Source organism: Octopus bimaculoides, chromosome 4, assembly GCF_001194135.2.
Source record: "Octopus bimaculoides isolate UCB-OBI-ISO-001 chromosome 4, ASM119413v2, whole genome shotgun sequence".
Taxonomy (NCBI): domain Eukaryota; kingdom Metazoa; phylum Mollusca; class Cephalopoda; order Octopoda; family Octopodidae; genus Octopus; species Octopus bimaculoides.
In genome coordinates, this window is record NC_068984.1 from 43,187,358 (window position 1) to 43,200,901 (window position 13,544).

The 13,544-nt window shown below is 33.6% G+C and overlaps 1 protein-coding gene across 2 annotated transcripts in view; it reads right to left on the reverse strand.

The window, feature by feature from the left end:
- LOC106874000 (fermitin family homolog 2) overlaps positions 1-13,544 on the reverse strand; it is a 106,464-nt gene that overhangs the window by 57,749 nt on the left and 35,171 nt on the right. For both annotated transcript variants that reach the window (XM_014921553.2, XM_014921554.2), the window contains exon 3: positions 6,158-6,391. In XM_014921553.2, coding sequence (XP_014777039.1) covers positions 6,158-6,391 — 234 coding nt within the window. The remainder of the gene's footprint in view (positions 1-6,157; positions 6,392-13,544) is intronic.

A 13,544-nucleotide genomic window follows, 5' to 3' on the forward strand; every position in this document is an offset into this window, starting at 1 on the left:
TGAGGTGGGTTCCTCAGCTTAATGTAGAACCATCACGTATTGTCAAATACTCAGAAAAAGATCTGTGTACCATAAGATCAGAATAGTATTTCAGGAATTACAACTGTAAAAACCAGAGTAAATTGTTTGTAGTTCAAAATGGACAGATGCAGCATTGCCATAAAAAAAAAAAAAGAAAAAAAACTTGTAACAAGGAAAACAATTCTTATATAATTTTACTTCTGACTAATGAGTCCTCATTACCCCAAAGAATTTAATTTTTTGTCCACTTGGGTAATTTACTCTAGTTCATCAACCCCTGATCTAAGTAAACTACAGGCAAGACAGGCATTGAACAAAATAACTTTACAGATCTTATAGGTTTGGTTTCTTGAATTTTTCACCTATAAAATGCACGAAACTGAAAATGTGAATTAGGACATTATATATAAACTCCCTTCACAGCTGTTTCTAGATTCTAATAAAGACATACCTAATGTCCAATATATACACAGGAATTCTAAAGATAAAACAATAGAAAAATGTTTTATTTCAAAAGTGTCATAACTAATAAAGCATAAACATATTCACCAGTTGTTTGTCTGTATATCTCTTTATTAAAAGCAGATGTCTATATTCCGAAACATTTCTCATCACATCAGCCTGTAGCTTTTTCAATTGGTGCATTTTCAAATGCTTGACTTCACCGATTTTATTGTTACATCTCTATAGTAAGAATGTGAACTGATGTTTTACTGTTTATTTACTTTGCTTTCTTTTGTTGTTGCCAACATAGAAAACAATGAGTGTGCATGCTTGTGTACACATTGGTTGACCTTAGCCATTTAGACTTATTTTATCCTACTCCATATGACTCCAGGGGTGAGTTGCTACACCAGTCCTTTATATCAAGTGTGTGAGTGGGGTTTACTTCCTGTATAGCTCTCGTGATTTGCCATGATGATGGGTATTTTGGATGTCTAAAAAGATCTCATTCACATAATATAAAGAATGAGAGGTATAATATCCCATCCCCAATCCACCACTACAATATTGAGTAAGAATATGTCTAAAAACAACTAAGGTCAAAACCACACATCACATACCCCTTATGTAGGCAACAAAAGGAAGCAAAAATGTCATCAGCTTACACACTACGATGGAGATGTAACTACAGTAAAATTAGTTAAATGAAGCATTTGAAAATATACACCCGCTGAAAAGGCCACAGGTTGATGTGATAAGAAATTGAGAAATATAGACAAGCAACAACTATTTGGAAAAATAGAAGAAATAGAGGCAAACAATAATTGGTGTGTTTATAAGCTGTATTCATTATGATTCTGCCTAAATATAACAATACCAGTTTCAACATAGTTTCAGCTCAAAATCCTCGCAAAACCTGTTCAAAAACAAAATAACAATGATAACCTAAGACCTATCTACATTATTGTAAAGTAATTTTGTAGATTAGAGCAAATGGCAAATCTTGGGGAGTTTTTAGGTATCAGTGCCTTATCTCTAGTTTCATGGTATAAAAAATTCTAAACTAAATCTTGAATAGACTACATTGTGTATAATTTATCAAGGATATCTGGTATGTCTAATACCTGAATTAAGGTAATGCAGAATAAAGGATTCTACTCCAAAATAAGATCTATGTAATGGATTTGAACTCATGACCAATAAGTAAGCAGTCCAGTGTGTTTATTCGCTTAATCTAACAAAAGAAAGAAACGCCTTGACCAATGTCTGAAATTAGGAAGACCTTATTAAAAGCTTTCCACATAATCTATCGATCTCAATGTAGGCAGTCAACAAAAGAAATGTCCACTGCAGCTACAATAGCAAAATGTCAAATAGTAATTAATAGCTATAAGTTCAATCTTCTGCCTTTGTTAAACAAGTTCTATTAAAATGCATAGGAAGCATGTTTCTGATAGAGATTTTTCAATGATGCTGAGTTTCAGTTTCTGAGATTGACACATATAGTATAACTTAGTAGAGGTTAAAAGATCTGTCTTGTCTCAGTTGGAAATAGATAAAAATGTCATTAGACACTCCATGGACAATCATCAACCTCAGGAAAATGTGACAACTCAATGTTTATATGAACTGGTTCAATAAGCAATTCTACTAGTAATCTGCATTAATAATGAGAAAGAAAAACCGATAATGCAATGTTTGCGATAAGGGACTATAGAGTTAAGTATGAAGCAATATAGTCCATTACACTTGTCAAGTGATGAATATTAATAAGTCATGATATTAAGTAACAATACTAAAATGATAAAATAAGAAATATAGAAATATGAATCTATATAACTTGAAGCCAGACTGACTGATAAACATGGTAACTAGAAAAATGAGCAGATATCTTGTAAAAATTACCATGTGTATATACACACACAGACTTAATCAACAAGTCATTGTTAAAATAAATTCATGTCAGCAGAGCTAGAAGAAAAAGATTAATGACAGATAAAACACTAGAATATAGCATACCAAAAATTCGAATATATTAAGAATCCATAAAACTGGTTGCCTTTTAAAAAGATCTCAGCAATATATCTAAATTTGGATTTTAAAAATGTATTAGATATATTCTAGAGTTACAATTTAAATTCTTTCAAAATAAAGCAAAGCCTACCATTAAACGCAATTTAACAACAAAAGAGAAAAAAAATTCTTTGTGATTTTTAAAACTTGATCCATAAATCAACAAAATGCTCATCAAGTATAGTACTTTCCACAAGCTTTACAAATTATAAAGAAATCAAGAGAATTTATTGTACATTTGTACAACACTTGCAAAACACAGTTTCCAGTAAAAATTTCATCCACAAATATAGAGATAATAAAAAAAGTTCAGCTAATTAATATGCATAAATGAAATCTCAAGTTCTGTAAGTGCCAATGAGCATGTTTCTTATACTAAACCATCTTTTAGAACCATCAATTCAATATCTAATTACATGTGCAAATTAGCTAATTATATATTTACATCTAAAATAATGCAAATTTGATTCAATGATCTTATTTTCAACCAGGTTCCAGTCCTCAAATCTGTTTTACAACACATAAATTATATTGTATCTGGAAATTACTGTCTAAATAAATTAATAAAGCTAATATATTTTGGCAATTTCTTTCTGTGCCAAATGCACCAGTATAAAGTCTGGACATCACAGATTAAAAACAATTGTCTTTTTTTTTTAATCTGGTCAAAAATTAAAAAAAGCAATTCATTAAAAAAAAAACTGTCAGATGGTTCAAGTAATTGAGGCTATTTTTGAAAGTTGGACATATGGCAATAAGTACAAAGGTCAGGGCTGTTACATGTGTAAATGACATACAGATTTGTTGAGTGTAGTATTCAAGAATATTTGTATGTGAGTTTCTTGTATGTAGGTGTGCTATGGCTAGTATTAATGAACAAAAAACTGATCCTAATAAAAACACTGTAATTATCAATGTAAATAATTGCTTGCAGAGAAACGCCATACCGACAGACTCATACACATGATGAGGGCTTATCTACTGGCAGAAACAACAATGTTATGTTATTAAGAATAATTAACTCAAGTATTGCAAATTGGTTAATTAGTTTGTTGAGAGAGAGAGAGGGGGAGGGAGGAGACATCTATTATGCTAGGTCTGTCTGATTAGTGCATTGATCTGGGGATAATCAATGGCGCCTCCAATTTACTGAAGTTGGTATGTGAAGAATTTTAATGGTTAATTGGTAATAGGGGTTTAACCAAGAGTAATTAATAAGATAAGGCAAGAAAATCAGTAATCAGTAAAACAGTCACATTTTGGACAACTGAGATGGTAGTAGCATTTCGTCACTTTAAAACATTAATGTGAATTAAAAAGCGAACTGTTCAACTGGAATAGTTACTAAGATGGTCTTAAACATTCATGTAAAATAGTAAAGACTAATTTACAAGTGTAAGAATCTTATATTTTACTAAGTACTTATAAAAGCTAAGCATTCAAGAGGGATAAAATTTGAACAAGATTACGAATTTTATAAATACCATTACACAGTTCTAGTGTATCAAAAGTGTAACTGATCACCTCCAACACTATGAAAAATGAAAGTAAAATTTTATCAAGCTGAAATCACAACCAGTTTCATTTCTTGGTCAGTGAAAGTTCAGCTATGCTGCTAATACTTACAGACATAAAACACTACACCCTACCTCCACTAACCTTTTAACATTCTGTGGGGGGTAGTCAGTGTTAGGAAGCTCATCAAACTGTAAAACCTATGCCAAAACAGACACAGAAGCATGATGCAGGCTTCTGCCTGACCAGCTCCTGTCAAACTGTCCAACCCATGCCAGCAAAGGAAGATGTTAAGCGATGATAAGGAAGAGAACTACTCTCCAGTATAATCTTTATTACCTCTGCCTTAGTGAAGGTGGAAGTATTGTTTTCAGTTGCATCTGTGCCTGTAAACAAGCTATCTCAAGAACTACTGGATGGATGTGGATGAAACTTTCAGGGATGTTGGGCCTTGGGACTGGCACAAACTGATTAGATTTCGGAATTGATCCAATACCAGAAAAAGATTCTGGATTATTTTTCCTGTTTTTTAACTTAATTTTTGAGAGCAATCGGGTTCATTTTTAGTATTCTCATTTGTGAGAGCAGTCAAGTTTATTTCAGATGCTCTCATTTTAAAAATCATCTCTGGCTAATCCTTGAGAAGACGGTGTTGCTTTGGTGGAGGTTTGTGCTCTCTGAGTGCTCTTGTTCATATAGTTTTGAATTAATCAAAATTATCTTGTAGCTTTGAGATTTCAATGATAACTATTTTCAAAATGACATTGGGAGATAGGTGTGAGAGACTGGATCTGGCAAAACATATAAAGGGTTAAAATATTTTAACTTTTGTCCATTACAGTAAACTACTTTCATTTCTATATCATTTATCGGGAGGCAAATTTGAAATATATTTCTAGTTGAAGTGATACTGTTATGAAGAAAGATTATCTTTTTAATTTCCAAGAAATATTTTTACAATCTTTAAGAAAATGATATTTGTTAATGCTATTCTTGAAATCGATTTGCTCAAATGTTGCCCATTTTGAAATTCAATATTTTATTTTTGTTATAAATTAGTGAAATAATTGTTAATTACTGACTCATTCTCTTTTAAATTGAAATATCAAATGAACTGTAAAAGTCAAATCATTTTGTTCTTTTTTTTTCCATTAGAAAGTCCATTTTTCTATTTTCTTTATACATTTACTAATGTCATTGGAATGGCAAATTATTTGAAGTCATTATCGGGATTTGAAAACTTATGGTATCACCTGACAGATAATTTATCAATTTTACTGTTAAACATTCAAAGAAAAACAAAACCAACATTTCCTAAGAAAGAAAATAGGATATCTTCCAGACAACATTAATATATCCACAGGTGTGTATCATTATTTTCCATTGTCTACTTTTCAATGCTTGCATGGGCTGGATGGAATTTGTAGAAAAGGGATATCTAACAATAATAAATCCCATGTCAACATGGGGAAAAAATTTTTACAATCACCTTTTAAGTTTGCTATGCATGTTGGTATGGATTGCTTAGATCATCTCCGTGCATGTCAATTCTTATCTATAATTATTACTCTTCTAAAGATGCCAGAGACTATGTCTTGATCAACTGTTTTTGGTATCGGTTCTATGGATGGATGCGTTTCCAAATATCAACCACTTTACAAAGCATACAGCATGGATTTTAACAGTTCCTACACAAGTTATCTTGTCCTTGGCAAAATCAAGATGAAAGGTCCTCTCTATGTTGCTTCCATTCACATACCTGAATAAATAGATGGGATGGAATGTCTCCTGGACCAGGACTGGCTTCAGTCTAAACCACAAGACTAGAGAGTATAATGCAATTGCAATCTGATGTTCTGAAGTGGCTTATATTCATTTATATATCAGTTTCAAATTTTGGCACAAGGCCAGCAATAAACTGACCCCAATACTCAACTGGCACTTACTTTATTGACCCCCACCGAAAGGATGAAAGGCAAAGTCAACCTCGGAGGAATTTGAACTCAAACTAGACATGCGAAGCATTTTGCCTAGCGTGCCAAGGATTCTGCCAGCTCACCGCCTTATATATCAATCTAAAATTATATAATATTTTCAAACTTACCACATTTTTTACATATTTGGATAACAGCTCCAAAAACATTACAAGAAAAATCCACAGGAAGCTCAATGATGCTCAAGTTTGGCAGCTGTATCTGAAGCGGTTTGTGCATAGGAGTAAACTCCAGTTTTGCATCAGCTTGAACTTCATACTGATCCAATGTGGATCGAGTACGATTAAGCCATCTGTTCCGTGCTGGCCACCATATTCCATGATCAGACCAATCTAATGCAATATCTGAAAAAGGAAAAAGAAAAAAATTCAGGTTTAAAAATTACAACTGAGCAATATAATTTGAAATACATGATCAATAAATGTTACAAGTAAACTTCCTACAAGAACTCCATGTATATGGTATCTTGGAAATACCAAGTATTGCACCATCACTATCACTCACTGCCTGTTTTCTATGCTGGCATAGGTTGGACAGTTTGACAGGAGTTGACCAGCTGAAGGACTATTCAAGGCTCCCTATCTGTTTCAGCATGGTTTCTACGGCTCCTAACGCCAACCACAAATTGGTAAACAGGCGTGGCTATGTAGTAAAAAGCTTGCTTCCCAACCACAGTTCCAGGTTCAGTCCCACTGCATGGCACCTTGGGCAAGTGTCATCTACTGTAGCCTCAAGCTGACCTAAGCCTTGTAAGTGGATATGGTAGGCAGAAACTGAAAGAAACTCTTGTGTTTGTCCATCACTGCTTGACAGTGTTGGTGTGCTCATGGGCCCCATAAATTAATTTGGCAAAAGAGATCGATAGATTAAGTACTAGGCTTTGAAAATATGTCCAGAGGTCAATTTCTTCAACTAAAACCATCCAAAGTGGTGCTCCAGCATAGCCACAATCAAATGACAAATAAGTAAAAGAATAAACCCACAACATCAGCAAATCCTTGATTAAACAATGGTTTAAAATACTATTTTAAAAACGTTTTTAAAAATCTGTTTCAAACCTGGTTTGCATCACAAAATAATTCTATAACTAGACTACCCATGACCCGTTGGGTCACTGACGGTTCAGGTTATAAAACATTGAAACCAATTTCAACATTGCATTGAAATAAAAGTTAATTTTATGAGGATTCAGTTAAATATTTCAATTCATTTGTGCGGTTTATCATAGGTCTGGTTTATGAGTTCATGTTTAAGGTTTTGATTATTTACAGCATCTAATAGAAATAGAACTTCCAGGATAAACTTGAACTCCAGTAAGAACATTTATTTATAGCATATGTGCACACTTAGAAAAATACAGAAGGAATTGTTATATAATGTAAACACAAAATTAATGGAAACACTTTTGACACTATTATATATTCTTATTATGCACCATTTTGGCTATTTATGAAGGTACGCAAAAAAGCCACGTATCTCAGGAATCCAAGATCCAATTTATGCAAAAATTGTTTTATTCCATTTGTATTCACATTTCAGGGGTACCTTACTTTCGGAGTATTGTCCCATTATGCACTGGTTTGGCTATATTAAATTACAGACAAGCAAGTACGCAAGCGAACAATCAGAGTTTTAGTAGGATATAGGTAATACAATTACTTTGTTAAATTTAAAAAAAACATTACCTAACTTTATTTTTACAAAACAGTCAAGATACTACAGGAATATGGAAGGCCTTCGCCAAAATTAGTCAGAATTTGTAGGTGTACTAGAAAATTAGCTTGTTTATAAAAGTTAAATTAGCTTATAAAGGCTTGCAGCATTAAAAGAAAAGGTAGAATGAAGTCTAATTAAACAAGATACTACCAAATAAACAATCTAGGCAGACAATTAGTCATTCATGGATAATAAAAGCACTGTTTTAATAGTTTGTAAGTTACAATCCAAACTTAGTCATTGTCAGGGAAGGACTCGAGTAAGAATGAAAGAAAAATGTCCAGCTTTTTACTACAGCCAACTGTGAAAGTAAACAATTTTCTGGTATAGAAAATGAATTATTGTAAGAATTTGTACACAGAATAAACAAGTTTCTAAAACCATTCTCTAAACATGATATTTTCTCTAACGCACGCACGCATGCACGGTAGCAGGGTTTCCTTGTAATCTGAATTAGTCAGAAGGTTTTGTTTTGAACTGACAATATAGTAAAGTAAGAGTTTGCAGAACAGTCACGTAAAAACTGACACAATTGTGCATAAATGTGTATGTAAATGGGTGATACGAGATTTCTGCTGTTAAAGTTTCACCGCCAACCTATACAAACAAATATGTAGAGTGAGGGAAATATAAACAAAATGAATGCAAAATTAACAAATAATAACAGCATTGAAAATGCACATGATAATGTGACTTGACAGTCAGCTATTGTTCTGGTTTATTCCATTATTGCCATTATTATCTGTGGTCTGAAAAATTATCTTCTGATATTTGAATTTACTAACATCAACAACTTTAATATCAACTCAGAAATATTTATACTTCACTGCAGTGCCAGACAGAAAAGATTATGTTCCCATGGACAGAAGAAGTAGTTAATATGAAAATATTGGAAGACTACAGCCATGAAATATTAAATAAAATTAACTATACTTCTTTGTATTAAATTTTTCTCTTTTTATGCTACGTCAAGCTTACAGAAAACCATTACATTTGAAAGAAAAGTTAAGTACATCGTTTTTCTCTCTCTTACATATTTTCCAATGGTAGCATGACAGAGGGTAGAATTATCTGGGGAAGGATTTTATAGTCAGATGCTTTCCCCCGTTGTGAATCAATCTTTAACCGTTTTGTAAGGGATTTTAATCTCAGGGGTCTTTGAAAGTGCACAACAACTAGTCATGTGAATAAGGAATGGCAACATTATCACCATATTGTTGAAGCGATGACAAACAGAATATCAACACAATGCACATTTAGCAAAATACATGCATAAACACACTGAGGCTTCTTGCAGTCTCCCTTTACCAAATTCATTCACAATACATTGGCTGGCCACCCATGGTTCCACATAGTAACAATGAGACTGACACCACATGGTTGCAAAGCAAACACAGTCAACAGGAGATCAAGAAGTGGGGTAGCTAAATTCACAAGTGTGAAAGAAGAGTAACAGATTGGAGATGGAGTAGAATGAATATACTGAATGGAACAGGTGTGGAGGTGTGGTCAATGATATCAGTGGATGGGTGTGAAAAGAAACGAGAGACTTAAGGAGGAGGTAATAAGTAGCAGTACAAGAAGTGTGGAGAGCAGCTGTATAATTAAACTGCAGATCTATCAGAAAATAGAGAAATGACATGCATGGTGAATAAGATATACAGTGTCAGAGATGGCTATCAGGGATATGTAAGGATGGCCATGATGAGTGCAAGACAAAGGTAAGGAGGAAGCCATTGCTGGCTAATGATGAGGTATAGCAATCCTAAGGTGTAGTTCAGAGTTAACCTGGGCAAGACTTGAATTCAGAACACAAAGCAATATAACCCTTTTACCATGCTAGTGTAGCTTAAATGGGAATTGGTTTTATAACCAAGTACTCTTCCTATCACCAATAGTTTCTTTGGTTTCCAAGGGACATTTATTTCACAAAACTTCAAAAACACAGAACAACTGATCATAATATAAACGACTCAATTATTTCTGTCAGTGCCAAGTAAAATATCAAGTTTCATGCACACCTGTCTACCAAATACACTCACAAAGCAACAGTTTGGTCCAAATGCCAGGTAGCAGAACTGAACCCAAAACCCTATGGTTGTGAAGCAAACTTCTCAACCACACAGTCACAACTGTGCCCATTACTGAGCTCATACATCAACATCAAGTCACCAATTCTAGAGGAAGGACATAATCATTAAAACCATGCTCGATTCAGGATATATATAAAAAGACAAAGATGGTTCCCGCATCATGTGGACTCATAGGGTCCATTTCCCAGTTTGTGGTGTATATATATTCCCCACCTGGACAGGACAGTCCTTTGAAGGATTACTCACTTTTACCAGATGAGTGAACTGGAGCAACATGAAGTGTTTTGCTCAAGAACACAACATCACCTGGTCAAGGAATCAAAGCCACAATCCTATGACTACAAGTCCAACACCCTAGCCGCTAAGCCATGCTTAGGGACTTTTTTTTTTCAGTGAGCTGAAAACCAGAGTTATCCACTGGCAGAATTCAAACACAGAACATAAAAGCAGCTAAATATTGCAAAGTATTTTGTGCAACATTTTACCATATTTTAGCAATAACCAAATACATCAAAATATCACACCATTAAATAAAATTTAGAACCACATAAAAGTTTATATAATACTAAACATTCTTCCCAAAGTCAGAAAGCAATAAATTACAATGGCTACAAATATATCTGTGTATGAAACAAGAGTTAAATCATTTCATTGAAAAGCATTCTGTTTATGAGGTTTCCTGCAAGATATTATTTCAAGCCAATAATGGTCTTCTGCCAAATAGACCATAACAGGAGAATTAACTCTACAACATGGGGGGAAAAAAAATGTGCTAGTTGAAACAATGTTAGCATAGACAAACAGTTTAGATATCGAGCTGCAACATCATGAGAGCAAACTGAACTCTGAGAACCAGTTTTGGTTTTTGTTTTGTTTTCTTTTTTCAATGTCTGTTTCCAATAGGTTTTACAAAAGTTTGAAATTATCAGCAAAATAACAGGCAGGCAACTTTATATATATATATATGTATATATATATATATATATCTGTGTGTGTGTGTGTGTGTATTTTTAGATCTCAACCAAATATTTGGTAAAAATATTGTACGTAGCAAAATTCTCATACGAAAGGTTGTTAATCATACAATTTTGTGTGCATATCAATTTAAATAAGAGCTATAACGTGATCCATCATAAAAGCTTGTTTAATGACCTATGTACATTTCGATGCAATATCCTGACTCACTCTTGTCTGATAAAAAATGGAATATTATATCTCTTCAGGGTCAGATTTGATTAATTCATAGCAGACAGTAAATAACAGACAGCATTAATAGTTGTCCTTAAATTACATGTGTATAAACAGGTTGTAATGACATGAAACATTGACACTGCATACAATATCGGTTAAGAAAACCGTTATATAGTAAAGTAAGTAGTGTTGTTAACTTAGGATATTAACCTAGGATCAAAATGTACATAGGTCATTAAACAAGGTTAAATTGATATATATATATATATATATATATATATATATGAGGTAGGTGAGTAAGAGAAGAAAGGTTCAGGGGCAGAGAAAAAAGGAGAGCAAGAGATAAAACAATCTTACAAGTTATGAGATTTTGAAAGTATTTTTTAACAATGTTAGGCTGAAATGATCTAGATATATTTCTTAGCCTGAAACTCATGCACTATAGCACTTTTTCCTTTTAAGCTTTTAGCATTTAAACCAAGTAAACCCAGCCTAAATTCGCACCTCCCTACAATGTCATTCTAAAAATAATATGGAAATCTTGAAGCTACAAAATAGTGCAGGATAAATTTAAAACAATGTGAAATGTGCATTACATTTCACAGACTTATCTGAAAGGTTAAATAATGGATCACTGTAAACTTAAGATACAATTTTCATGGAAGTGTATATCATTTTATATCTGGCGTGAGTTGGAAAGCTTGACAGAAATTGATAAGGCCAGGGGCCACATCAGGTTCCATAGTCTGTTTTGACTTGATTTCTATGGCTGGATGCCCTTCTTAATGCTAACAACTTTACAGTTTGTGCTGGGTGTTTTTTATGTGGTAACAGTGTTTTTTCTTTTAAGTGGCACCAGCACTTTTTACATAGCACCTTGAGTTTAGGATCTCATTCCTGTTGTGGTGGGTGTGTCTTCTCAAGCACAGCAATGCACCACACACATCTTTCCATGTATTTGGGCCCGATATCAGTGGTCAATCTTATCAGATATGGTCTAATATCTTTAAGTCAGCACTCTTTACCAAATAGAAAAACTGCTAGAAACAGTCACCAGATCTTCAAATTACACCATACTTTGGAAGAGAATGTGACACTAGATAAGGAAAAGATGGCCATAGCAGAACATAAGCCTGCTCAATCAGGGTTGAGCAGAGGTTAAACAAAAATAGTCACTTATTCCCAACACATCTATGGCAACATAACTTTTTACTCCTGCAAGATTGAGTTTCAATTACTTATGCTACTCCTTTGTAGCTACCCTTTTGTGAAATATCTAAATAAGGACTATATTGAAATTTACTTCATATAGGTTTCATCTGATCTCAAATTTAGTTGGCAACAAAATGTTTCTTTAACTTCTCAATCTGAGATTTAGTTATTATACTTCCATTAACTTCCTATAACCCAAAATAAATATCTCAATAGCAGAATTCTCCTAGAACCCAAATCTGTCCTAATCACCTCATAGCTGCTCTAAAGCATTTTAAGTTTTGGTTCCTAGTCAATCTGCCAAGAAGCTCTGATTACACTAAGTTCCTGAAGATAAAGATTACTTCCTGATGCTTCTGAGGTTCATGCTATCAACTACCAATGTATTAGTTATATTCTCATACAAATGAAGCCAACTGGGTTCCAAGCATCTAAAAGTTCTTTGTATACCAATTGCCTGGTTCTCATTGCAGAAGCTCAGACATTCTCAGTGGGATCTAATTTTAAAATATTTCTCTAATTACTCCAGTGGCTATAGACAGAGCTGAAGTAACTGTATTACATAATTGATTCTGAGACTTTACTCTTGCTGTAATCGCACACTGTCCCCCACAACTCACTGCCATAAACCATTTACATGTCTTATCCGATAAAGAAATTATGTTGCAAGAGATTTCTATAAAAATTTAGAAAAAGATTATGGAAAACTGCACTAATAATACACTCACTGTGTTAAGCACTTATTTTAATACCTACTTTTTTCCATGCTTGTAAGGGTCAGAATTCATTGAGGCAGATTTTCTTTGGCCAGATGCCCTTCATGTTGCCAACCCTCACTGGTTTCCAAGCAAGGTAATATTTTTCCATGACTGGACAGGTTTTCACAAAGTTGGAAATGAATGATTTGCCTATATGATGGTGTCACTCATTTACAGCTATTATGTGATGTCAGTATAAGGAAGCATGCACATGTGCACACACAAAAAGGGTTTTTTACAGTTTACCAAATCCAGTAATAAGGCTCTGGTCAACCTAAGGATATAGGGGAGAACACAGTGGGACTAAACCCAAAACAAAATTGTTGGAAAGCTAACACCTTAACCTCACAGCCATAAACTATTCTAAAACCAAATCATGCAAGCTGACAAATACACAAAATGGTTCAATCTTAAAAAGCTGCTCGAAAATGTTTATCTGCTAGGTAAATAAAACAGTTAATGAGCTGATGAACTCATTTTCATCATATTCATGATGAGCATACATTATAGAACAGAGACAATTTGAT